This window comes from Malus sylvestris, chromosome 17 (assembly GCF_916048215.2).
Source record: "Malus sylvestris chromosome 17, drMalSylv7.2, whole genome shotgun sequence".
Taxonomy (NCBI): Eukaryota; Viridiplantae; Streptophyta; class Magnoliopsida; order Rosales; family Rosaceae; genus Malus; species Malus sylvestris.
In genome coordinates this window covers 31,839,191-31,864,856 of record NC_062276.1, presented here as the reverse complement: position 1 = coordinate 31,864,856, position 25,666 = coordinate 31,839,191, and the positions used below count along the sequence as shown (strand labels likewise).

Sequence of the window (25,666 nt, the reverse complement as noted above, 5' to 3'; positions counted from 1 at the left end):
TGCCAGCTGCACATGCTATCCAACCATCTGCCATACCCACTTTCAGTAGCTTTATTTTTTAATGATGTAATTTATTTTCCTTATCTTTCGGAGACATCTGTGTAACCCCATCAGAGGGTAAAAATAAATAAATAAATAAAAAAAAGGGCAAGCCCAAAATAATGGGCTAGAATGTTATGTGGAGGGCAAAGGCCCATATGCCCAAAAGAGCCAGACCCTCTATTATCACCAACCAGGTGATCAAAAGTACGTTTAGTACTACAAAAAATTATTCAGCAGCTTGCCGCTATTATCACCAACCAGGTAATCAAAAGTACGCCTAGTACTCCAAAATTATTCGGCACCTTGCTACTATTATCACCAACCAGGTAATCAAAAGTACGCCCAGTACTCCAAAATTATTCGGCACCCTGCCGCTATTATCATCAACCAGGTGATCAAAAGTACGTCCAGTATTCCACAATTATACATGAGCATCACTCATGTCAATCATACATAAACATTTATGAGCATCACTCATGTCAATCATACATAAACATTCATGACCATCATTCATGTCAACATTCATGAGCATCACTTATGTCAACATTCATGAGCATCACTCATGTCAACATCCATGACCATCACTCATGTCAATCAACATAAACATTCATGAGCATCACTCATGTCAATCATACATAAACATTCATGACCATCATTCATGTCAACATTCATGAGAATCACTCATGTCAACATTCATGAGCATCACTCATGTCAACATCCATGAACATCACTTATGTCAATCAACATAAACATTCATGAGCATCACTCATGTCAATCTAGCTTCAAAAGCTTCATTTACAGAGCTCTAACTTCAAAAGCTTCATTTACAGAGCTCTAGCTTCGAAAGCTTCATTTACAGAGTTCTAGCTTCGAAAGCTTCATTTACAGAGCTCCAGCTTCAAAAGCTTCATTTACAAAAGCTCCAGCTTCAAAAGCTTCATTTACAACGCTCCAGCTTCAATTTGAAGCTTCATTTACAAAAGCTCCAGCTTCAAAAGCTTCATTTACAACGCTCCAGCTTCAAAAGCTTCACTTGCAAAGCTTTACTTGCAAAGCTTCACTTACAAAGCTTCAGTGCAGGGTATACAAATACTGCCTCCGAACAACCGCCACTTCAGCCCGTACATGGATTCAATTTGAAGTCTCCAGCCAACATACTCTATTGACCGAAAACTTGGGGGACTACATTATGTACCATATATTGGGCCTCAACTAGGCCTCATGAAAAATACTTGGGGGACTCTAACCCATTATTTATGTATTGAAGAGCGAACCCTTATTCTATAAAAGGAACTCCCTCACTTTCATTAGAGAGCACCCATGATTCATGTACTGAAAAACGAGCCCTTATTTTATAAAAGGGACTCCCTCACCTTCATTAGAGAGCATCGCTGCCAGCTGAGCAACCACATCGCCGCAAGCATCAACTCTAGCCCATTATTCATGTACTGAGGAGCGAGCCCTTATTCTATAAAAGGGACTCCCTCACCATCATTAGAGAGCATCGCCACCTACTGAGCAACCGCCTTGCCGCGAGTATCAACTCTACCCCATCATTTTTGTATTAAGGAGCGAGCCCTTATTCTATAAAAGGGATTCCCTTACCTTCAACACCACAAGCCGAGCCAACCAAGGCAACATAAGCCACAAGCAGAGCAGCCTCACAACATGTGCTACTTCTGGTTGAGCATCATTTCAGATTGGGCACCGGCTCATATCGAGTATCGATTCTAGACGACATCTAGTTACTTCGGCCCACACATGGACTGAATTTCAAGTCTCCAGCCAAAAGACTCTCTTGACTGAAGACTTGTGGGACCACTGTTTGTACCATACTTAGGGCCTCCTTATTTAGACCTCGTATAAATACTCGGGGGACCCAAATGTAATTATGTAATAAATAAATGGGCAAATATGTAATAAGTGATGAGCCCTTATTCTATAAAAGGACTCCTCACTCTTTTCATTAGGGGAGGCCAACTCTTAGGTCATGGGAAGAGCTCTCTCACCCTCAGAAGCTCTCACCCTCTCATCCTCAATCCTCTCAGAGAAATACAATATCAGTGTGGACGTAGCCCAAACATTAGGGTAAACCACGATACATCTTGTGTTATTTACTTTCTTGCAGATTCACGGTCGGATTTACGTTGTTCCAAGACCTCTGGTTTTGTGCATCAACAAGTTGTATACCCTAATAGGGTGTAATCCAAATACAGTAGGAAATCTAGGAAGGTGTCTCCTTACATGATATGGGTTCATAATTACTTGGAGTGCGATCCAAGTCACATTAGGTCTAGGCTGCACAAAATATGTGAATTAAAGGCTAATTCAAACCTTAAAAAAAACTTTTAAAACTTAATGACACTGAATATGGCTGCACAAAATCTTTAATACCATGTTAATTCTAACAATACGAAATTTGATCGTAATTCAGTTATGATGGAGATAATGAAGGCATTTAACAGAATCTATCTTTCTAGTAAAGAAAGATGGAATCAATGATTTGAATAGTAACACTAATTATGATTGTTTTATTTTGCTCTAGCACTTGGAAGATATGAACTTTATGGCCTCACATTGGTTTAGATTGAAACTATATGTCTTCTAGGTAAATGTTCTTAGGATGCATTTATAGATGTTCTTCACTTTGGATGCTTGGTATATATAGGGCTCGATTTGGTCCCATTTCGGCTAGCCATGTTCCCACTTCTGTCATTTTGACGTTATACTTTTGAAGCTTCCCTCATTTTGTGACCTTTTGCTCATTCAAATTGTCTGCACAATGACGTTATACTTTTGACGTTCATAATTGAGGTATGACGTTATACTTTTGAAGCTTCCCTCAGTTTGTGACCAGTTTGTTCATTCAAATTGTCTGCATAGTGATGTCATCTATTATATTCCATTTTGGCTAGCCATATTTGGCCCGGATGAAGCTTGTTTGGAGAAATATTACTTATCTAGCCATAACAAAATAAATTGAGGTATTACGCTATGCTTTTTAATCTTCCTTCCTTTTGTGATCACAGTCTGTTCACTCAGATTGTTTGCACAACATTGTCATCTATCATATTCAACTTCGGCTAGCCATGATTTGGTATGACTGAGTTTGTTTGGAGAAGTCTTATTTATCTAGCTGAAACTGAATAAATTGAGGTCTGGCACTATACTCGTTAATTTTCAATCCTTTTTATGGCCACAATATATTTCCATCCTTTTTGTGGCCACAATATATTCATTCAGATTCCCATTTCGGCTGGCCATGATTTGGCTTGGCTGAAGATTGTTTGGAGAAATCTTACTTATCTAATTGAAGCTGAATAAATTGAGGTCTGACACTATGCTTTTCAATCTTCCCCTCTTTTTGTGACCACAATCTATTCATTCAGATTGTCTACACAATAATGTCTTGTTCCAAAATAAACATATAAGGGTAGATCACCCTAAAACTAACTCAATAATTTATTACAAATAGTTCGAGTCCTAAAGACAATGATTTGGAGAACATATCAAATCAAAGGAATTTGCTAGTTGTTGGAGCTGCTTGGATTGCGACGACGACGCCCCTGGTCCGCATTGCTGTCACACTCTCACCATCGTCGTCGCCGCCACCAAGACTCATGGCCCCAGTTCCATCCTTTTTGGCAATGCCACTGCCATTAGAGGCAGTGTCGTCTAATTGTTCTTATGTTTGAATGATGCCTACAGGTGAGCCATTGTCTCCAATTATGCAGAATGATGCCCGCATAGAGGGAAACGAAAAGGGAGAGAGACTAGAAGTAAAACAAAAAAAAAATCGTTAGATTAGATCCAACAGTGAGTGACCAGCATTTTTCTTGCACCCTATGAATGGGAGAACGAGACTGTTTATGTCGATAGGTCATTTGTCTGTTAGTGTTCGTTTTGTCATTTACATGAACACAATAGCCTATCCAGACAATGAGGAAGCTAATGATTTCAATCGTACCACGAAAGGTCGAATTTATTGTTATTTAAGTTGCATTTTGTCTACTTATTCGTTTTAAAATCTACTGCATTCGTCTTCATTTGTTATTTCAACAAAGCCGGTATTCCACACCACGAATGGTAGGACTAATCACCAGTTGGGCTCAAAAAGGCCGAAGGAATTTTAAGCCACACATGTTCTTCCAAAATTTTCAACCAGAAAATCACCTGTGTTTTTTCCAGCTTCGTGCTTCAAACCCAAAATCAGAGACCATATCTGACTTGGGTTTCTACCGCATTTCCACTGAAACACTTGCAATAATTGCAATCATCTTCATTGTTAAGTACAACAAAGGGTGGCAGTAATGGCTTCATCTGCAAGATACATTTGTATTACTCACAAAGTGGCTTGCCAATCGTACATGGTTTACTCACCGAAGTTTGGTAAATAAGTGGCTTGCCAATCGTACGTGGTCTATGCACCAAAGTTTGGTGAATGATTGTGGTTGCTCTCCCTTAAAGATAGTCAAAGGAGTCCAATAGGGTTTTGATTTTTTTGTCTTATGAGGGTAGAAATGTCAATTTGGCTAATGTTTTTCGCTCTAGCAAATATGGCTCTATCCATAAAAGGTACTATCCATAAAAGGTAATCAACTAACATACTACTTAATTTAAAAGGAAAACTAATGAAAAGAGTTTGAAAACTTTGAGTTTTAACGATAAGGACAAAATAAGGGTAAAGCGAATAGTACCAAAATTGACTTTTTAGTGTAAAAATGTGATTTGTTGTTAAAGTGAACAGTACCAAGAGTTTTTCGTTAAAGTTTCCTAATTTAAAATCGCTATATATATTTGCTATCCGTTACAACTTTCCCTTGTCTCTCCATGTTGTCAAACCGTTGCATAAAGATTGCATGCATGGTTTTTATTTTTTATTTTTTTGATTTTTTTTTTAAAAGATCAGCTAGTGACTTCACTACGACAATCTACTTTTTTGGAGTCTGATAAGATTCACAAAGACATTTTAGCCTCTCCTTGGTCACCATTGTCTGGTTCACAAGCGTCAAAAATCGAATACAGGATGTATTGTATGAAATACGGGCCTAGGATCCCCCCCTAACCACTAAATTGCTCCGTGGTGGCTATACACAGTTGATTATCACATAAGGTACATAGTTTACCTCCTAAGAAAAAAAATCATTGCATGATGGAAATACCCAAAAAGCAGAAAGAAAAACATAACTTGAATGAATCAAATTTATAGCAAAATATACAATTTCAAAAAACACAAGTAGCTAGAGATGCCAAGTCGATTTCGGGAAGCGAAAATAAGTATGTTTGCATTGAAAAGTAAAAGATATTTCAACAAATTTTAGGAAATTAGCTCAAGAATTTCCCTTTTTAATTATTAATTAGATCTTTTAGCACAACATAGCAAAACATAATAAAAATAAAAACATAACAAAACTAGCAACACTCAACAAAAAATACTTTTATTTTGCTAAAAAAACCAAATTATTTTATCTACTGGCTAATTCATAGCGAATACTCGACCAAAAAAATTTCATAGCAACTATACACCACAAATATATATATATATATATATATATATATATATATATATTATAAAGTGAAAACGATATTTTGGTACAAAATAAAATTACATTGGGTCTTGGACGGGACCATTCTGAATATACACCACAAATTGAATAGGAAAAAATTTTCAGCACACAGGCATAAGAAACATAATTAGGGAAAAAAATCATGGATATATAGAGAATAAATATTGGTTACAATTTAACTATTTGCAACAAATTAAGGCAAAAGGAAATATAATTAATATTAATTGGAGGTCTCGTACCTGAAGATGTCTTTTCTTTTGAGGAAGTGCCTCAGGTCTTAGCCTAGAGTAAGATGAACTCATCCTTCCACTGAAAACAAGTTGAAATTGTAAAGATTTGGTGTTTGATTCAAGGGTGGGAGGAGAAATTTGAAAAGAGGTAAAATACTTAGGAAAGAAGGGTCTACTTAGTGAAAGGGGATACGATTATATATAGATATAACAGCTCATTTTACTTTTTATAATTGACTGGTCGATGATATCAAGAAGAGAGTAATTTGAGACATAGCATGACAAACATTTATTTGGATTGTTAAAGAAAAACTCTTATTAATACGTGGCAAATATTCATTTAACTAGTAACGTCAGCATGATTATGCATAGATTTCAATAAATTCTTATGGATATGGACAAAAAAGTTGCATGTCTTTCTTCTTTTCCATGATGCATTTAATTTTCTTTCCTTTCAAAAAATAAGAAAAGTATTTACAACGCAACAAATTTATTAATTTTCATTTCTTTCAAAAAATAAGAAAAGTATTTACAACGCATCAAGTTTATTATTATTTTTTTTTGGGTCAACAGTTTATTATCTTTCTATAACAACAATACATGTGAGTTATCCACCTGGAAGCTGCCGTGGACGAGGACAAAATCGTAAATTCATGAATAAAAACAAGAGTACTAATTTGGATCTAAATGTGACGGTTTCGGGTAAATTGGCATCTTGTCTGATATTCATGCATTTCTCGAGGGATGCTTGCATGGCTAAGATTAAAAAAAAAAAAAAATGTTAATCTTACCATATTGTTCATTTCATATTTGTAACACCTTTTCAATGAAGATGAGATCCCGATATATATGTGTTCTTTATTTATTATTAAAAAAATAGTACAAATGAGATATGAAAAATATAATTAGTGTATCATTAATCTTTTAAAAATTTTAAACACATTTTATTTTCCGCGTATTCATCATTCTGCCATGTCATGCCTAGGTTTTTTATAATTTTTTTAATTTTCATACAAGCGGCTACTGCAGGAGGAGAGTGAATGGAACTTAGGACTAAATTGAGGCCTCAGATGAAAGCTCAAATAAGAGCCCTACCTAATTTAATTCCTAAGTGTAATTTTTAATCATTAACTAGTGAATTTGAGGCAAATTAAATTAGGTTTAGATGAAAACGACAATTTGTGATTTTTCCCCCCTTTTTTTGTTGGGAATAAGAAGACACTTTTACGGTACCAAAAAAAAAAAAAAGAGTGTAAAAAACATAAGGCTTGATTCAAAGTGAGCTCCATGCGTTGTTCGTTTTGATTTGAGTCGTCTCTATTTAGAACCTCGAGTGCAATTGAGTTACAAGTTCATTGCGCGTCTATAAGTGTTAAGCCTTTGGCATGAATAAACCGTAGGCTAATCCGAATTTACGAGCTGGTAAATTTCAAACCCATAAAATTTGTTTTTAGAAGTGAGAAGAAAAGTATCACTAGTTAAGCTAAGAGCTAGTTATAGTTTAAGTAGTTAGTTTGCTAGAATGACATGGTTTAAGGGTTTTGGAAATACAATCATTGTAAATGCTATCGTCAATGTTATATAGGAATATCGCACTTTCTAAATTTGCGTTCTTCCACTTTCATTTTCACATCTCTTATCTGACATCCATGACCACGAAACTGCTATCTCCGAGGATCAGATACACTCTCCTTATTTCCTAGCTAACTCCACGACAAGTGTTTAGACATTTAACTAGTTTTTTCTTCTTCTAACAAATGATATTATCTACCTTAGAGTGGGGGGAGGGAGTGGGTTATGCCTCACAATGAGCTAGCAATAATGTGGTTCGAATTTGCCTTTAGCGAAAATTGAACTTATGACCTCTCAATTACAAATGAAGAGGAATATCACTAGATCCGTCTCTGAGATTTTTGAGCCATGTGCGAGATATATAAAATGGGCCCACCTTAAGATATTTAAAAGAAAAAAGGGATAATGTATTGATGCTAGAAAGTTATCACTTAAATCAAAACAAACTTTAGCACTCAATGATTGCAAGATTACACAAGTAAAAAGAGCTGCAAACATAACCTTCACTAATAAAATCAAAAGCAATTCAATCTTAAACAACCAAACAAGAAAAAAAAACTTCAAAAACTCTAACTTTAAAGTTTCACTTGAATGTGTAACATTATTCTATAATAAAATTGAAAAATAATATTGTTTTTACTCCAAATATCTCATTGTACTCCAAATTTTTATATTTAGGAAGAAAAAAAATTACACTTATAAAGAGTGCACAATGAGATTTTAAAGTACTCACAAAAATAATTTTTAAATATAGAACATTGTTACATACAAATATTAGATGGCAAAAATTTTAGACGCCCTTAAAATTTCGAGCCCTATGCGACTGCACTTTTTGCTCGTTATTTTTAGTTTCGGTTATCTTTTAATGGACCTAAAAGTATTGATTCTCTATTAAATTTCAAGATAGGAGTCACAAAATTAACAAGAAGACATGAAGGAGACATGTATTTTGGGGACAGCATACACGCAGCCCATTTCCATATCTCCTTCTCTTTCAAATATTCTTCTATGTAACTTAACAATAAAAGAAAGTAAAAATGTCAACAACAAAAAACAAATACCAGCTAAGGCTTTTATATTTCCCCTCTGGTTAACTAATTAATCACCAAGAGTTCTTCAATGGCTTCTCCAGCAACGCCGAGAGGTACATCTCCCTACGCTCCGGTCCACGATCAAGCTTCTTCCCAACAACCCACTTCAACTTCTTGTACCCAATGCTCTCAATGAGAGGTCCATAGACCTCCTCCAACTGCTCACCTACGCAGAAAAAATGGTCAAGCCAAAACAACCCGCCAGGCCTAAGCACCCTGTAGATATCAAACATAGCGAAATGAAGCAACGTCGTCGGAATCCAGTTACTCAACACGTGCATCGAATGCACAATGTCGAGCGTATTATCGAAAAACGGCAGCCTCTGCGAAATGCTTAGGTACAAAGGCACGACCCCTCTTGAAGCAATGAAGCTGTTAAAAGGACCATTCAAGTTCATTGAAGTTGTCAAAATTGTTATGTTCCTCTCCTTCATTCTCACAGCGAATGTAGCCACTCCACCGCCGATGTCAAGCCCTATTCGTATCGTTCCGGGTTTCTTGAACCCCAAGACCTCATCCACGCCGAAGTCAAGCCCTCCTCCTTTGCCTTTTGCCCACCGATTCTTCTCATTTCCTTGAAGGTCAAAGCAGTCAATACAGTCGTCGAAGCCCTTGTGGTTTTTCTTTCGGTTGATGAGGCAGTCGTAGTTTTTGCATTTGTAGGCTGTCCATACGACTGAGTTGTCGGACGGTGTGGACCAGTAGCTTTTGGGAAGAGGGTAGGGTTCCACGTAGTTAGGGTTTGAGGCAGGGCGGCAGCGTCGGCGTGGTAAGGGTTCGCAGCCCTTGAGGAGGAGCCTTTGGGCTAAAAACTCGTCATCCGGGCACGATCCATTTACCTTGTAGGACATGAAGCAGCGGAGGAGATCAGGGAAGAGTGTGCATGCTTGTCCAACTGGAGGATATATGGTGTTGGAGTCAAAGTTTGCATTGTATCCAAATGGGAGGAGTTGTCCGGACGCAAAGGCAAGAAATTCAGCTGGAAGGTTAGATGTGTCTTCCGTAGAGGCATAAGGGAGGTTGGAGCCGGTCGTTGGAGTGGCGGGATCCGCGGTGGCTGCTGCGGTGGTTGTTGTAGAAGGTTTGAGGGCGCAAGACGAAAATGATGAGGAGAGGAACAAGGTGATGAGATTTGTTGAGAGGACAAGGAAAAGGAACAAGATATTTGAGGAGTATGGAGGCTTGGATTTAAGTGGGGAATCCGAGGCCATTGGTGTTTCAGTGTTTATTTGTTTGTTCAGGTCACTTAGAGAAGAAGCAAAGAGATGAAGTGAGAACAAAGAAATCGGTGTGAGACAACATACCGATATGGTTTGGGATTATATACAACTATTCTATATAATATCAACTGACATTGCCTAGGGAAAGAAACTTAATTAGAAAATTAAACAAAAAGTGAGAAAGTCAACACAACCTTGGGCAAAACTCATTAAGTTAAATAAATTGCCTGCCATTTATTTAATTAATTCAGATCTGGTTTTTAATTTGTTATACAATTGTATATGCAGAATTTAACTGTTGATAATGTCCACTAAATATTTATATGCAAAATATAATATAATTGTCAAGAGTGGCACGTAAAAAATGAATTTTCTAGAGTCCACCCATTGCAGGCAGCGACGTGCATGCCTTGCCTTAGATCCGCAAAAGAAGGTGAACCAAAGTCAACTGGCCAATAGCCAGAGCATCTGAAGTAGCAACTGATGCCAAAAAGTCGAAACCTGCCGATTCGTATACATCAAAGAACTTGAAGCACTTGAGACATCTATAATTAACAAAACAAAGATCGACTTAATACAATGCACATGTATGCGACTTTTGCGTCAACTGGAGTAGATCTCCTTATATATATGGTTACGATGTCTTTTGTCACACATTTTAACATCTAATTTGTAAGACCCACTTTATAATGCATTTCAACTATCTGAATTTTCTATTTTAGTACATTATTCATATATCATCCTTATAAAAAATTAGACAAGTCCAAAATCATTAAGATATTTATTTGTAGTGAAGAAAATGGACGAATGCGGTTCTATAAAGAAACACTAAATTTAGTTCAACGGTTATATCATTTTGAATTTGAGTGATTTTTGATAGATATGATCTTTGAGGTAAGACATAAAAGGTAGATCGTCAGATCGTTAAAATACATTGCAAAGTGGGCCCCACAAAATGTGTCAAGATGTGTGTCAAAAGCTTGTATTCCCGAATCATAACCCATATATATATGACTACTAATTTACTATTACCACTTGAATAGTTTAGCTAATCTTTTAAGGAAAACTAATGAAAAGTGTTTGAAAACTTTGAGTTTTAACGATAAAGACAAAATTGTTGGAAAATTAGTTATTATTTTATTATTGTTTATGGTTTTCTTGTGGGCCAATGATATTAGAGTTTCTTGCCCATTAGAATTAGGTTTTCGTTTCCTTGCTTATTAGGGACTAGGGTTAGTTTATTATAAATAGAGAGTTTTGTTATTCATAGATAAAAAGTCAGTCACACTGTAGTCTCTTGGAGTTTTTGTAACCTTTCGGCATTCTCATTTGTTTAATAATATTTCTATTATTTTGTTAGTCTCATTCGTTGCGCACTCTGATATTCAACTTGATATCAGAGCATGTTTGATCCTCCGAGGTTAAATCTGTTCTTGGTAGCTAATTTGTTTGTGTTGTTCTTCGTTGTGATTTGTTTTTTGTTGTGCCGTAGGTTTTGGTTTTGCAGTTTGAAATAAAAATAAATAAAAAAAATAAAAAAATAAAAAAAGTGAAGCTTTGTTGCATTGAGCCGCCAGAGCCACGCCACACCGGGATCCGGCCGACCTACCTGGCCTACCACCTCGTCTTGCCATTCAATGTTGTTCTTGTTCCTGCCATCCACCATCGTTCTTGTTCCTGCCATCCACCACACCACTGCTACATCAATCTCACCGCCGCTGATTGTGTCTAGCATGCCTGTTTTCTGCATGATTTCTTGCTTGCCTGAATCAGGAACACAAACCACCACGCACTGCCGCTGCCGCCTGACCAACCTTCTGCCCTGTCGCCGCAGACCATTGCACAAACCATCGCCATCCCGACCACTGCACCATACCTGCACCGTGACATCCCCACCCGTATACCCGTTGCTCTCGCCCACACCAGACCTGCTACGCACACACTGATTGGTGCTACACCCTGCCATACCTCGAATCCGCTGGAATTACCGAGCCTTGAATCTCGAACTTGTACGTTGGCGACCCCTCTGTTGAGAAGCCACTGCTTGTTAGTTTGAACGAATGACCACTCAAAGAAAAGAAGAAGAAAAAAAATGAAGAGAGAGTAATCAGGTTTTGAGGCCCACACGGATGATATGAGAATAACCTGTTGTTGGAACTTTGTTGCTCACCACCACAATTGCTTGAGTGCTTGGACTGATGATCACTTGAGTGATGTTGTGTACCTGGTCATTAGTTGAATCGTTCGCCCGAATTTGCTTGTTTGCCTTGATTGTTCGTTTGCTCGCTTGATTGCTCGCCCACTTGCCTTGTCATGTCCGCCTAACGGAGCTTGCCTTGTCGTGTCCACCTAACGGAGCTTGCATCCACATCTGCTTGTTGGCAAACTCATGACGTTTACCGCCATGAGTTTGACGGGGGTGTTAGAAAATTAGTTATTATTTTATTATTGTTTATGGTTTTCTTGTGGCCAAGAATATTAGAGTTTCTTGCCCCTTAGAATTAGGTTTTCGTTTCCTTGCTTATTAGAGACTAGGGTTAGTTTATTATAAATAAAGAGCTTTGTTAATCAGAGATAAAAAGTCAGTCACAATGTAGTCTCTTGGAGTTTTTGTAACCTTTCGACATTCTCGTTTATTTAATAATATTTCTATTATTTTGTTAGTCTCGTTCGTTGCGCACTCTGATATTCAACTTGGTTTAGACTTTTTAGTGTAAAAATGTGGTTTTTCGTTAAAATGAACAGTACCACGATTTTTTTTGTTAAAACTCCCAAATCTTTTACAAGTAAGAGCATGTCGAAGAGGCTATTTAAACCTCTTAGAAAGTTGGTTTAGAAAAAGGTCTTAGAGATACTCTAACTTGGTGTGATATTTGTCCCCGCGCACAGTGAAAGGTACATGACTTATAAGAATTTAGGACCACATAACCAATAATTACTTTGAACATATTAAACATCTTCAATCGTGCTCTCTAATTTTATATTTTAAATTTTAATTAGAATACCAAATTTATTTAGGAGATCTTTATAAAATGTCTACTTTAATCATGCTCTTCAATTTAAGAATTCGTAATAATTAGGGGCCGATATAGTGTTATACAAAATGTCATGTTATCAATGAACTATGTTGAACACAGACAAACCAACAAAGAAAACAATAGTAGGAAAAAAAAAGAAAGAAGTAACTTTGGTTAAAGTATTAACCCCTAAGCCCTTTCATCAAACCATAAATCTCAATCTCTCTCCCTCTCTCGCATGCTTAATCACTCTTGGTGGACTATTTGTAATCCGAATCTGGGTGATCTATCCATGATCAGGATGAAAATTTTTCATTCAAAAATTTAGAGTCTAACCTTGAAATTGCATCCGAGTTTAGCGTTTGTCCCTAAACTAAAATTTTATGAATTTATGTCCCTGAATTTAACAAAATGTTCAGTATTCATTCTTTCATTTGACTCACGTGCAGTTGTATCGGGCAATAAGAGGGAAAGTCATATTTTGAGGCAGAATTTCATCTCATTCAAAGCCCCAATCTTTAAATTTCACATCGTTCCAAATTGTTTTAATTCATAAAGCGAATGCCTCAATGGAATAGAAAGGGTCTTCCGTAGTTTAGAACTATTTGAACTAGTTAATTTAAGTCCATCGGAAACTTTCATGTAGGTTTTCGTATCAAGATCCCTGTATAGATACGCAGTTACCACATCTATAAGCTTCATGTCAAGTTGTTCGGGAACTACCAGTCTTACAAGGTAGCATGACGTTATCACATCCATAACGGGTGAATACGTCTCCTCATAATCAACTCCAAGGCGTTGAGAGAAACTCTGCACCACAAAGCGTGCTTTAGCCTCCTGAAAATAAAAAATCTCCGACATCGTATCTTTAGAATTCTTGACTTGGGTGAAATTCGTCTCACGGGTAAAAGTAATTAGAAGTAGTCGTTGAGGTAAGTGGAGCACAATGAAACGAGAGAGCTGCCAAAATATGACTTTCCCTCTTTAATATTTCATTTAGTCCCCTCACAACTACTTTAATATCTAGGCTAAATCCAATTTCAGAGACTATTTTGAGTTAAAAAAATAATAATAATAAACCTAGTTTAAACTAACACTTTTCTTTGCTAAATCCATTCTCACCATTGTTAAATTCAACAAGCATGGATCCAATATTTGCCAATCATATGTGTTCAGTTTGACCCAATTAAAATTTTCATTTAGAGCCTAGATATTAAAGTAGTTGTGAGGGGACTAAATGAAACGAGAGAGCTGCCAAAATATGACTTTCCCGAGTCCCCTCACAACTACTTTAATATCTAGGCTCTAAATGAAAATTTTAATTGGGCCAAACTGAACACATATGATTGGCAAATATTGGATCCATGCTTGTTGAATTTAACAATGGTGAGAATGGATTTAGCAAAGAAAAGTTTTAGTTTAAACTAGGTTTTTTTATTATTATTTATTTTTACTCAAAATAGTCTCTGAAATTGATATAACTTCTCAATTAGTTACTGAGATTTAAAATTGATAAAAGTTGTCCATGATATTGTCTCCGTCAACTATTTTGATGTACTAGGGAGGAGAACATTTATAGCCAATGACCAGACCTACATTTACATGGTGAGACTAAATTATTATAAGAAAAACTAATAAAAAAGACCTCACGAACTGTTTTTTGTCCTTATTATTAATAAAAGTTCATTAAGCGTTTCTAATAATAAAAAAAAAGTTTGTGTGACCATTTTATTAAATGTCCCCAAACACCGGGCGTCGTCGTGGTATATTCATATCTTTATATAAGCAATATATGTTTTTTTTATTACAATTAATATTAATATGACTTTAGCTTTTGAAACTTAATTTTCTCTATATAAAACTCGACATAATTGTTTTACTCAAATAAAACCTAGTGGCTAGACTCCATAGAAGCAAATTCATTAAGTTTATTTGATTTTACTCATTTTACATTTTTAGGATGCCTAAAATACCCCTATGTGAATGTTTGATGTAGAAAATTAATTCCATGCGGATTGTAAAGGGGATTAATGATTTTACAAAAGAAAAAGAAAATACATCATTAAAGATATATACTCATTGCCTAGTATATGTAAAAATTCATACAAAATCATTTACCTTAAAAATAAAGAAATAACATTTGATTCAAAATTAGTGTTCTTACAAAATAGAGAAATAAAATATAGGTCAACTATTTACAAATGAAATGATAATACACGCAAAATAATAATTAAATGGAGAAACCTTCGCCCTTTCTCCCTCCAGAAACCCTTGTCTGCAGATCACCCTACCCGTCGGTCTCTTTCCATGGCTTGGGCTGGTGGCAGCCCATCCTATCTCCTCCTCCTAGCTTCCCTTTCCTTCCTTTCTTCTCTTAGTTTTTCCTTCTCCTCCCTTCTGATCCATCGCCTTTTTTCCTCTGCGTGTTTCTTCACCTTCTTTCCTTCCCTCATCCACGGTTTTTTTCCTTCTCTTCCACCATGTGGGCACTGCTCTCTCTACCTTCCCTTAACGTTTTATGCGCTGCTTTCGAGACACCATCCCAGATCCGTTTTGTGCCCTTATCAAGGCTTTCTCTTTAATTTGGGTCTGATTTGGGATTTGTGCTTGGTTTGGGGTTGCTGGCGTGTCGGAGCTACTTCCGCCATTCTTTCCCAATGCTGAGATTTTCAAATCAAATTTTGCCATCGACTTTTCTGGGAAACAACCGCCTTCTGCACCCAAATCTGGTGCTGCGCCACCTGGGTCGTGCAAACTTTGAGGCTGCTCAGCCTTTAGGCGTGATAATCTGGCGTTTCACTGCTTGGGTCGACCTGTTTTGGAGGCCCTGCTGCTTGAGGTTTCCTGGACCCTCCGGTGTCTCTTCATCTGTTGCGGGACTTGCTGATGGTGCTTGTCATTGCAGTTTACATTGTCTCAGAATCGTCCTATCCCTTCATCGGAATATGCCGGCTTGTGGTTCCCTTCTCGATTTTTTTCTTTTTTGTTTAGTTTCTGATTAGTTGAGTTTAATTTAGTTTATCTTAGTTTAGTCCTGTTGTCTCACCTAGCTAGTGTTGTGGCCACGCTGCAACGTTGGCTGGATATAGTTTTCGTATTGGGCGATGTGTTATGTGATCTCGTCTACCTACGATGATTTTATGTGGTCTCGTTTCCAAGATGACTTTGTGTGGCCTCGCTATTTGGCGATGATTTTGCAGTTGCTGATACAAATATGTTATATCTATCGTTCCGGGACAATTTTGTATGGTGGCGTGTGAAGTTTTCGCACATGTGTTAGCCGTTTAGGGGTTTTATTATTATTGTCTTGCTGAGCAAATTCACCTCCAGATCATTGTTTGGTCACTGAAGTATTGTACTCAATTGGCACTTATGTACTGTTTGAGATGATGAATGAAATACCAATCTATCGTTGCTTGTAAAAAAAAAAATAATAATAACTAAATGGAAATAAGGATTTCACAAGAAGGAAAATAAATGACAACCAACCACTTGCTTATATAACAGGGTACGAGAAGTCACTTAGTACTATAATATAATAGTATTATTCTTTACTTGTAAGTGAAATGTTTTAAATTTTAAACAAATACAAAAAAAAAAGTCATATTACAAGTGTCACGATGCTTATATAATTAGGCTGCCAGAGTCAATTGAAACTAAGGTCAGTAAAATCAATTATTTCTCTCCAACTAAGATCAATACCACTTGCTAAAATTTCTCTTTTTGATCTTCTCTTTTTCTTAAAAAAAAAAAAAAACCTATTATTATTAAAGAGGAGAATGAGAGTTCGAAACTATTTCAATGATTTAGAAGATGAGGGAATTTCGAATTCGGGACGCATAAGTGGAAATCTAACACTCTATCTACTAAAATATTGGACAACATGCATTACATATCTTGATTGACTCAATCATACATTACACATGTTTTTTTAACTTCAAAGAAAATACCTAAGACCAAAGTTTGGACCAAAGTTTGACAATGCGACATTTTCTTATAGGACAATCCTATTCACAAACCCATTTTTATCTCTCACACACCCTTATTAATTTCTTGGTCATTGATCTCTTTTATTTCATTTGATTCGACAGCTGAAAATTGAAAGAGATATGTAAGAAGTAAAATGAGTATGTGGATAGCATCACTTCTTTTATATATATATATAATGATTTTATGTTTTTCCGTACAGCTAGGCAAAATAATGGAAACATGCCATGTGCATTTTTCTGGATTGCTCACTTAAACTCTATCTGGATGGTTTCATATTCTGGCGCTCAACATGTGCATGAGATGGGTGAAATCAAATCATATAAAGAGAGATACTCCAAATTCCGAGATTCGATCCAAACCATACAAGTATACGCAACTTATTATATTACTCCTTCTATACATATCCCAATGCCAACTTGACCCTCCCTGTACTCATGGACCACTCCATTCATGACTCATTTCCAGCCTTATTGACTCTGTTATATTGATTAGTTCAGTTGATTAAGGTATTTTACAGACTTGGATTGTCTGCCCTCCAATTTCTGTGCCTTCCTCGTGCCCTCCTGTTTTTGTGATCACGGTTAAACCACGTCAACATTTTATATTACTATTTCTTTTTATTTTATTATTTTTATAAAAAAATAATATAAAATATTGACGTCGCTTAACCGTGACCAAACAAAACAGGAGGGCACGGGGAGGACATCTAAATGGGAGGGCAGACAATCCAAGTCCGTATTTTACATATGCTTACATTGTCAACTGATTATAGTGAAATCTCAACTTCTTATATAATATTAGAACACATTAACCAACATGTTAAGCCCAATCGTTTACGTGCTCTCACGTCACTCAATATGTATTATTCACATAGTAAACTTAAATAATGCTTCCTATGATGAAATTGAAAATATGAATTCGACATTGAGGAATTAGACTCTTATATGTCCTTACAAGAAGTTACACTACTTTTTGTATTATCAGTTAGTTTTACGGCAAACTTTTTAACTTCGTTTACTCTTGTTTTTTGGCAGAACTTTGTTTAGTTGCAGAGTTCAATTCTCCCTCCACAAAATGGCTAAAGTGATGTCAGTGACGGTATTTTACTCTTTTTTAAGCCTAAACACTCCACACCCCCATGTGGTCCTCACTCCCCATGTGCAAGCCAGCCAGTCCTCCTTCATCGATTCTCTCTCTTTCTCTCTCTCTCTCTGCATCCTCATTTCCTCCTACTCAAAGATTCCAACTTTCCTTCAGCTAAATGTATTATCTCCCCATTTATCTACAATCTTATGATCATACCTAAAGAATCAAGTTCTTGACACTTCAAACCCTTCTTCAAACACTTTGCACAAAACCCAACTCCTAAATCTCTCTCTCTCTCTCTCTGAAAGTTTTTCAAGATGAACAAGAAAACCCATACTGGGTTTAAGTTTTTGACCATTTTGCTTGCTGGCCTTTCATCAATCTTGCTGGGTGCCAACTCCCAACCAAGTTCAAGCAACGATGCTGCAGTGATGCTGGCTCTGAAGAAAACCCTCAAACCATCTGAATCTGTCGGATGGTCCGACCCGGACCCCTGCCAATGGACCCATGTGGGCTGCTCAGACGACAAGAGGGTGACCCGAATCCAACTGGGTCACCTTAATATAGAAGGTACGCTTCCTTCTAGCCTCCAAAATCTCACTGAACTCGAGCGTTTAGAGCTTCAATGGAACAAAATTTCAGGTCCTCTTCCGAGCCTTAGTGGGTTAAGTTCACTGCAAGTCTTACTGATCAGTAACAATTTGTTTACTTCAATTCCCAGTGATTTTTTTACTGGTATGACTTCCCTTCAATCTGTTGAGATTGATAACAACCCTTTTATGAGTTGGGAAATTCCTGAAACTCTCAAGAATGCATCTTCACTTCAAAACTTTTCGGCCAATTCGGCCAACATTACTGGGAAAATACCCTATTTTTTCAATGGAGATGCGTTTCCGAGTCTTGTTAACTTGCACCTGGCCTTCAATGGCCTCGAAGGCGACCTGCCCACGAGCTTTTCTGGGTTGCAAATTCAGTCTCTGTGGCTTAATGGGCAAGAAAGTGTAGGTAAGCTTGGTGGAAGCATTGCTGTTTTACAGAACATGACTCTGTTGAAGGAGGTTTGGTTGCATTCGAATGCGTTTTCAGGTCCATTACCGGACTTTTCGGGTTTAACAGACTTGCGGAGCTTGAGTTTGAGAGATAATATGTTTACTGGTCCTGTTCCAGTGTCATTGGTGAGCCTTAAGTCACTAGAGGCTGTGAACTTGACAAACAATTTGCTTCAAGGACCAATGCCGGCTTTTGTTTCAGGGGTTGCAGTAGATTTGGTTAAGGGTTCTAATAACTTTTGCTTGCCGAGTCCTGGTCAATGTGATCCACGAGTGAATACTTTGCTTTCGATTGCGAGTTCAGTGGGTTACCCCCAAAAGTTTGCAGAGAATTGGAAGGGGAATGATCCATGTGCAGATTGGATTGGGGTTACTTGTAGTAATGGGAACATTACTGTCCTCAATTTTCAGAAAATGGGTCTTAATGGAACGATTTCTCCCGAAATCGCGTCATTGAAGTCCCTTCAAAGGTTAGTTCTTGCTGCTAACAATTTAACTGGAACGATTCCGGCGGAGCTTGCCACGCTGCCTGCACTCACTGTATTTGATGTGTCAAACAATAATCTCTATGGGAAACCCCCAGCTTTTAATGATAAGGTGCTTGTAAAAATGTTTGGTAACCCTGATATAGGGAACGAAAAGAGTACTTCAGCGGGGGGTGCACCGTCTCAAAATTCCACCAACCCTTCTACAAGTATAGGTTCTGGAAACAGTTCTAGACCTCATGGAAAGAAATCTTCAACTCTAATAGGAGTCATTGTGTTCTCTGTAATTGGGGGTGTATTTGTGATTTTATTAATTGCACTGTTGCTTATCTGTGTATATAGAACAAAACAAAAGCAGTTGAGCAGAGTTCAGAGCCCGAATGCAATGGTAGTTCATCCCCGCCACTCTGGATCCGATAATGAGAACATGAAGATCACAGTTGCAGGCTCTAGTGTTAGTGTTGGTGCACTAAGTGAAGCTCATACTCTTCCTAGCAGTGAGTCCAATGAAATCCAAATGGTTGACGCAGGAAACATGGTGATTTCTATTCAAGTGCTCCGGAACGTGACAAACAATTTCAGTCAAGAAAATATATTGGGACAAGGAGGTTTTGGGACAGTGTATAAAGGGGAACTGCACGATGGAACAAAGATTGCTGTTAAGAGAATGGAGGCTGGGGTAATAGTAGGCAAGGGGCTTTCTGAATTTAAGTCTGAGATTTCTGTTTTGACAAAGGTTCGTCACAGGCATCTCGTAGCTCTTCTGGGGTATTGTTTAGATGGAAATGAAAGGCTTCTTGTATATGAGTATATGCCTCAAGGAACGCTCAGCAGGCACCTCTTCAACTGGCCGGAAGAAGGACTGAAACCACTGGAATGGACAAGAAGGCTGACAATTGCCTTAGATGTAGCAAGGGGTGTTGAGTATCTCCATGGTTTGGCCCATCAGAGTTTTATACATAGGGACTTAAAGCCTTCAAATATTCTTCTTGGTGATGATATGAGAGCTAAGGTTGCAGATTTCGGCCTTGTACGGCTTGCTCCAGAGGGCAAAGGTTCAATTGAAACAAGGATTGCAGGGACTTTTGGATACTTGGCACCAGAATATGCAGGTAATTCTTGTTTTTGTTGATTTTTTTTTCCTTCATTTTTGCTAAGTTTCTTTTAAAATCAGGCAAATTTTCAATTTTGTTTACTGAAAATAAAAACATAGTAAATAAAACATGAGAGTGATATCAGGTCAGTTTGAGACTTTGAGTACCCGATACTGCAAGTGAATAGAAAATGCTTGCATAATATGGCACAACCAGAATGCAACCTTAGTTCTTTGCCTCCATTTCCTTAAGGCTTTTTTAATATTCAAGAAAACCAGTTTAAGGGGAAAAAATAGCTACCACTGCTGGCTCCTAAGTTTTGGTTCCAAATTAGAGAACCTTTTTCTATTTCTATATCATCGTTTTTAAGTACGTTTGTCATTACTTTTTACCAGAAAATTATGAATGGTTCAGAAAATATGGACAAGGAGCAGCTCTGCAAATGTATCAACAACTTTATTTTATTTTTTTATCTCTTGGTCGGATTAATAAATTCAAACAAGAATGCTTAATTTCTAGTTGGTGTTCTTAATGCATTGGGGGTGAGAAGATATGTCAGGCAAATAGTATAGCAAGTTTTATTGCCATGTTATGAAATGTAATCCATTGTTGTGATCCATTATGAGATTTAGGTTGGATTCTCATGACTGCCATTCTTAAGAAAACAAATTAGAAACGCGAAGTCATGATTTTCTTGGGAGTTTGTGGGTTGGTTACAGGAAAAAGAAAGGCACCAGAATGATAGGGTTGGTTACATGAAAAAGAAAGGCACCAGAAGGATGAGTATTCTCTAAATTTCACTAAATTGCATGTTCAGTAATCATCATTGCGCATCATCTTATTCTCTCCTCTGCCAGCTGTGTATTTGGCCTTTTCGGACATCATTGCTAAGGGTTTCTGAAATCACTCGAGCAACCCGAATATTTTAAAGCCATTTTCCCTTGCTGTTTGTAATAACAGAATGGTAGAATATTTTGCTATTGGATTGTTCTCATTGGAAATCTCCATGATATTAGTTGTTCCCAGCTGGTTTTGGCCTTTTGGAGCTTAAAGCAGTCGATTCACCGAACCCACTTTAGTAGTTTTGATTTTCTGTTTGTTCCTTCCTTTTTAGGTCAGCTGATCCCACTTACCTAGCTTTACAACAAAGCTAATCATTGCCTTTATTCTGGTGGTTCTACAATTTTAATGTCTTAGACGTTTTGCCTTCTCATAGTTCGTTTTACTTTTAATTTAAAAGAAAATTCTATTTAACTTTTGGTTAATAGTTGGTAGTCAATATTGACACTGATTGTAAACAAAAAATTTACGATACTTGCAGTTACTGGTCGTGTGACAACGAAAGTAGATGTGTTCAGTTTTGGAGTGATTTTGATGGAGCTGATCACGGGGAGAAAGGCACTTGACGACAGCCAGCCTGAGGAGAGCATGCACTTAGTGACATGGTTCCGGAGAATGTTCATTAACAAGGACTCATTCCGCAAGGCAATTGATCCCACAATTGATCTCAACGAGGAAACACTTGCCAGTGTCAGCACTGTCGCTGAGTTAGCAGGTCACTGCTGTGCCAGAGAGCCGTATCAGAGGCCTGACATGGGCCACATCGTGAATGTCCTATCTTCTCTGGTGGAGCTTTGGAAGCCAAGCGATCAAAGTTCCGAAGACATATATGGTATAGACCTTGAAATGTCGTTGCCGCAAGCACTTAAGAAGTGGCAGGCATATGAAGGTAGAAGCAATTCGGAATCCTCTTCTTCATCGCTTCTTCCCAGCTTGGATAACACTCAGACGAGCATCCCTACACGCCCGTATGGATTTGCCGAGTCTTTCACATCTGCAGATGGGAGATAATTAGTAGGTGTAAATGATTGGAATGGTGGGTTTGGTATGTTCGTTCTGGTTGATTCCTACCTTGCGGGTTTCTGTGTACAATTTGTTCAAACTTTCATGTTTTAGCCTTACCCCCTCGCTCGGATGTTATCAGTATTTTCAGTTGTGTTAGAGGTTTTGGAATGGAATGAGATGAAGTCCTTCACTCTCAAGAATGAATGTCTCAAGTACTTTTTATTTGAGTGATATTCTAATATAATTTAAATTACAATTTAACGAAAAGGATTCGGACCTGTGTGCAGATGAGGAGCAATTGTTTTAGCCAATTTGATTACGCTAAATTAGATCCAAAAGCAATACACAGAGAATAGGATGAATGTTTGTTCCAGGTTTCAACTTGATATATAATTTGAATAAGTGAATGGTATCTTGCTTTACAAATTTCTCTATTTTGTACAAAAAATAATTTCTAACACAATCTAAAGAACAAGAAAAGTAATTTCTTCTCCCTAACTTAAAAATGACCTCTTCAGGTACTTGAAATCCACGGAGGAATCAACGCAGTCCAATTTACTCATGTGCAGATTAAACAATTTCAACAAGTCAGTAATCTTGTCCTTGATCCCATCACAAACCCCGACCTGCAAGACCACCAACAGCTTCTGTAAAGCACCCACTTGAAGCGCCTCAATCAAAACGCGTTCCTCGGTTTCAATCCTGCACAGCTTCCAGATTATAGACACCGAAAACTCCGTCCCCAACTCTGAAATCCTCAAAATCTTCTTGACCAAAAGAGGCATTGTGAGAGCATTCTCAAGGGCCTTTTCCCTCCCTTGTTTGCAGTCGCAAAGAACCTCCAAAACACCCAAAGCTCTCTCCGAAACGCTTTTCTCTGCCTCAACAAGAATTTCCAGCAGCAAAGAAACCAAACCCAATTCCACAAATCTTGATCTGATTTCGTCACTGGTTTGCACGGATGGCGGTGATGAAATCATGAAAAGAACACAAGCTAGAGCAGCCTTAGTCGCTTGAGGACAAATAGGTTCTCTAATGATCCCAACAATTGCTTCAGTACCTCCTTCAATCGCCCCGAAAGCATCCACATATTTTTGATCCAAAGAAAACAACTTTCTAAGTACCAAAACTGCGTTTTGCCGTGCTGTTAGATCTTTCCCCTCCAAAAACGACACAAAAGATCGCAAACACCCTGAAGATCCAAGCTTTGTTTGGCCTTCTTCACTCAATGGAAAAACCCATGGCAGCACTGATAAAATTTCCACCAATATCTCAACATGTTCGTCCATTGAACGGTCGGCAAAGGACTCGAACACAGCGGATAAGCAGCTGCCAATTCCGTTCTCGGCCATACACTTCTTGTTCCGCTCGCTTTCCTTGCCCCACGCTTTGATCTTCCCCACCAGTTCATGACACTTCTTCTCATCCAAACGCCTTGCTGCCCCAGCAACTCTCTCGCGGATCCTCAAAACCTCATAGGGAGTCACGGGGATTCGCGGCGTTGGAATCCGCTCGATGCCATTAGACCTGTTCTCCACACACCAATCCTGGATCATCCGACGCAGTGCATGGTTCGGAATCTGGTCAAAACTCACTAGTTCCTGATTAGTCACCGGACACGTCCTGTTGCCGGTCTCGATCCACATCTCAATGCTCGACCTGTCGTACGTCATTCCCGTCGAAAGCGTCACCGGATCTTTCATCAACTCGAGGGAAATCGGGCACCGGAAATGCGTCGGAATCGCGATCTCCTCCACGTCCATGTCCAAATTACAAAATTGTTTCTTGTTGTCGGCTTTACGTCCAGCCCTTCTTCTTCCCCAAGATAAGATCATTGTTCGTTGCTTTGAATCGAAGTACAAAAAGAATAAATTAGAAATCGATGAGGGATTTTGCTTTGAGTATTTGTGTTGTTTCTGGTTGTGAGAAATGTGGGGAGCACGATGAGCCCTTATATATTGTATACGCAACGCGGGGTCAAAACTCAAAAGGCAAAGTGGGAATATGTAATGAATGTTTGCTTGCGTCTTTGAATGTTGACCGTTGAATTGAAAGATTCAAATGTAGGAAGGGGACAGGTGGTGGGTGTGTATTGGGTGGGGGGAATGGGGTGTGGGTCCAGTCTACACTTGTCCTTTTATAATTTGTGTTTGAGTCGGTAGATGATTGGCCTAGCTGTTTTGTGCTGTGCTGGGGTTTTGGTCAAATGTCAAGTACTCGGTGCTTGGACTCGGACCCAAACTCTGCAGTTGGTAACATCGCGTTCAAATGTTTTTCTTTTTTGAATTTGGTCAACTAAAACCGCTAAAGCACATGATAACACTTTGCTACATAACAGTGCAGCCGTATGAATTCTAGAATATTACTGTGCTTGATTTTACGACAAATTTTTTATTAACTTCAAGTATTCTGTGTCTTTTCTTAAAGTACTTTTATAAGTTTTTCTAGGTTTTTCTCTACTTTTTTCGTAAGAGTATGTCTCATAATCGCACTTTCTAACCGAAGCATCTGGAGATCTTCAGTTCACTTGTCCAAACTATCTTAACCACATAAATTAAGTAGTATAGAAAATAAATAATTGAAATTAAGTGGTACAGTTAAAACATTTATAACAATGAGTGTTACGTAACTTTGAAATCACAAGTAAGGTAAATGATTGAAACAATCATATCGCATGAACATGGTGGCCCAAATAAGTGGTTGCGTTCTTCTAGCCCTAATAATACGATTTTCTTTTTTTCTCTCCTAATTTTTAAGTTTGGGTAACAAGAATAAACCCACCACACAAAGACGGAGTGGTTGAGCCATACTAACAAGAGAAATTTTCGATGAGACATTAGGAGATGTTCATTTATTCAATTACTTATTATTTTGACTAAGATAATTGAATGCACTTCATTGCATTTTGGATGTGAGTGATTTAAGGTGCGAATAAAAGGAGCTCACATACATTATTACTTTGAAAATGTGTACTAATTGATGAAATATGATTAAATATATGTAATTCTTTTATGTATAATAAGTTGTTAACGCTCGCTAACAAATGTTGAATTGGTCAAAGTGTTTGTCCTTCATGTACTTGGGCTTTGCAAACAAGGATATTAGATACAGAATTTAAGTTGTTCACCCCTTAAAATTAGCTATGTTCATTGAGTTTCTTATAGAAATTGAGAACAAAGTTACAAGTAGCACTAGGCCAAAATTGTACAATTTCTCTCTCAATTCGTCTGATCCTCTGTAAGGGGTCATTGTCTTTCTTATATAGGCAATTTTTTGAGTCTTCAATCTTTTTGCTCGAACCTATCACTTCCTTTGCATTTAATGCGTTGAACGCACATATTAGACCTACCAATTGTCCCTCATCTTCTTGGCCAACAC

General features: G+C 37.7%; 3 protein-coding genes across 3 annotated transcripts; 1 reads left to right on the top strand and 2 right to left on the bottom strand.

Annotated features, from left to right (window-relative positions):
* Window positions 1-8,275: 8,275 nt before the first annotated feature.
* Window positions 8,276-9,785, bottom strand: LOC126612086 (probable methyltransferase At1g29790). Its single transcript, XM_050280389.1, has one exon. It carries the CDS (start codon window positions 9,711-9,713, stop codon window positions 8,514-8,516), a length of 1,200 nt encoding a protein of 399 aa, XP_050136346.1. The 5' UTR covers window positions 9,714-9,785; the 3' UTR covers window positions 8,276-8,513.
* An 8,062-nt stretch (window positions 9,786-17,847) lies between these two features.
* On the top strand, window positions 17,848-22,555 carry LOC126610430 (receptor protein kinase TMK1). The gene is made up of 2 exons (XM_050278478.1): window positions 17,848-20,461; window positions 21,765-22,555. Exons 1-2 carry the CDS (start codon window positions 18,133-18,135, stop codon window positions 22,292-22,294), a joined length of 2,859 nt encoding a protein of 952 aa, XP_050134435.1. The 5' UTR covers window positions 17,848-18,132; the 3' UTR covers window positions 22,295-22,555.
* An 86-nt stretch (window positions 22,556-22,641) lies between these two features.
* LOC126610431 (U-box domain-containing protein 21-like) lies at window positions 22,642-24,232 on the bottom strand. The gene has a single exon (XM_050278479.1). It carries the CDS (start codon window positions 24,121-24,123, stop codon window positions 22,783-22,785), a length of 1,341 nt encoding a protein of 446 aa, XP_050134436.1. The 5' UTR covers window positions 24,124-24,232; the 3' UTR covers window positions 22,642-22,782.
* Between the last annotated feature and the right edge of the window lie 1,434 nt (window positions 24,233-25,666).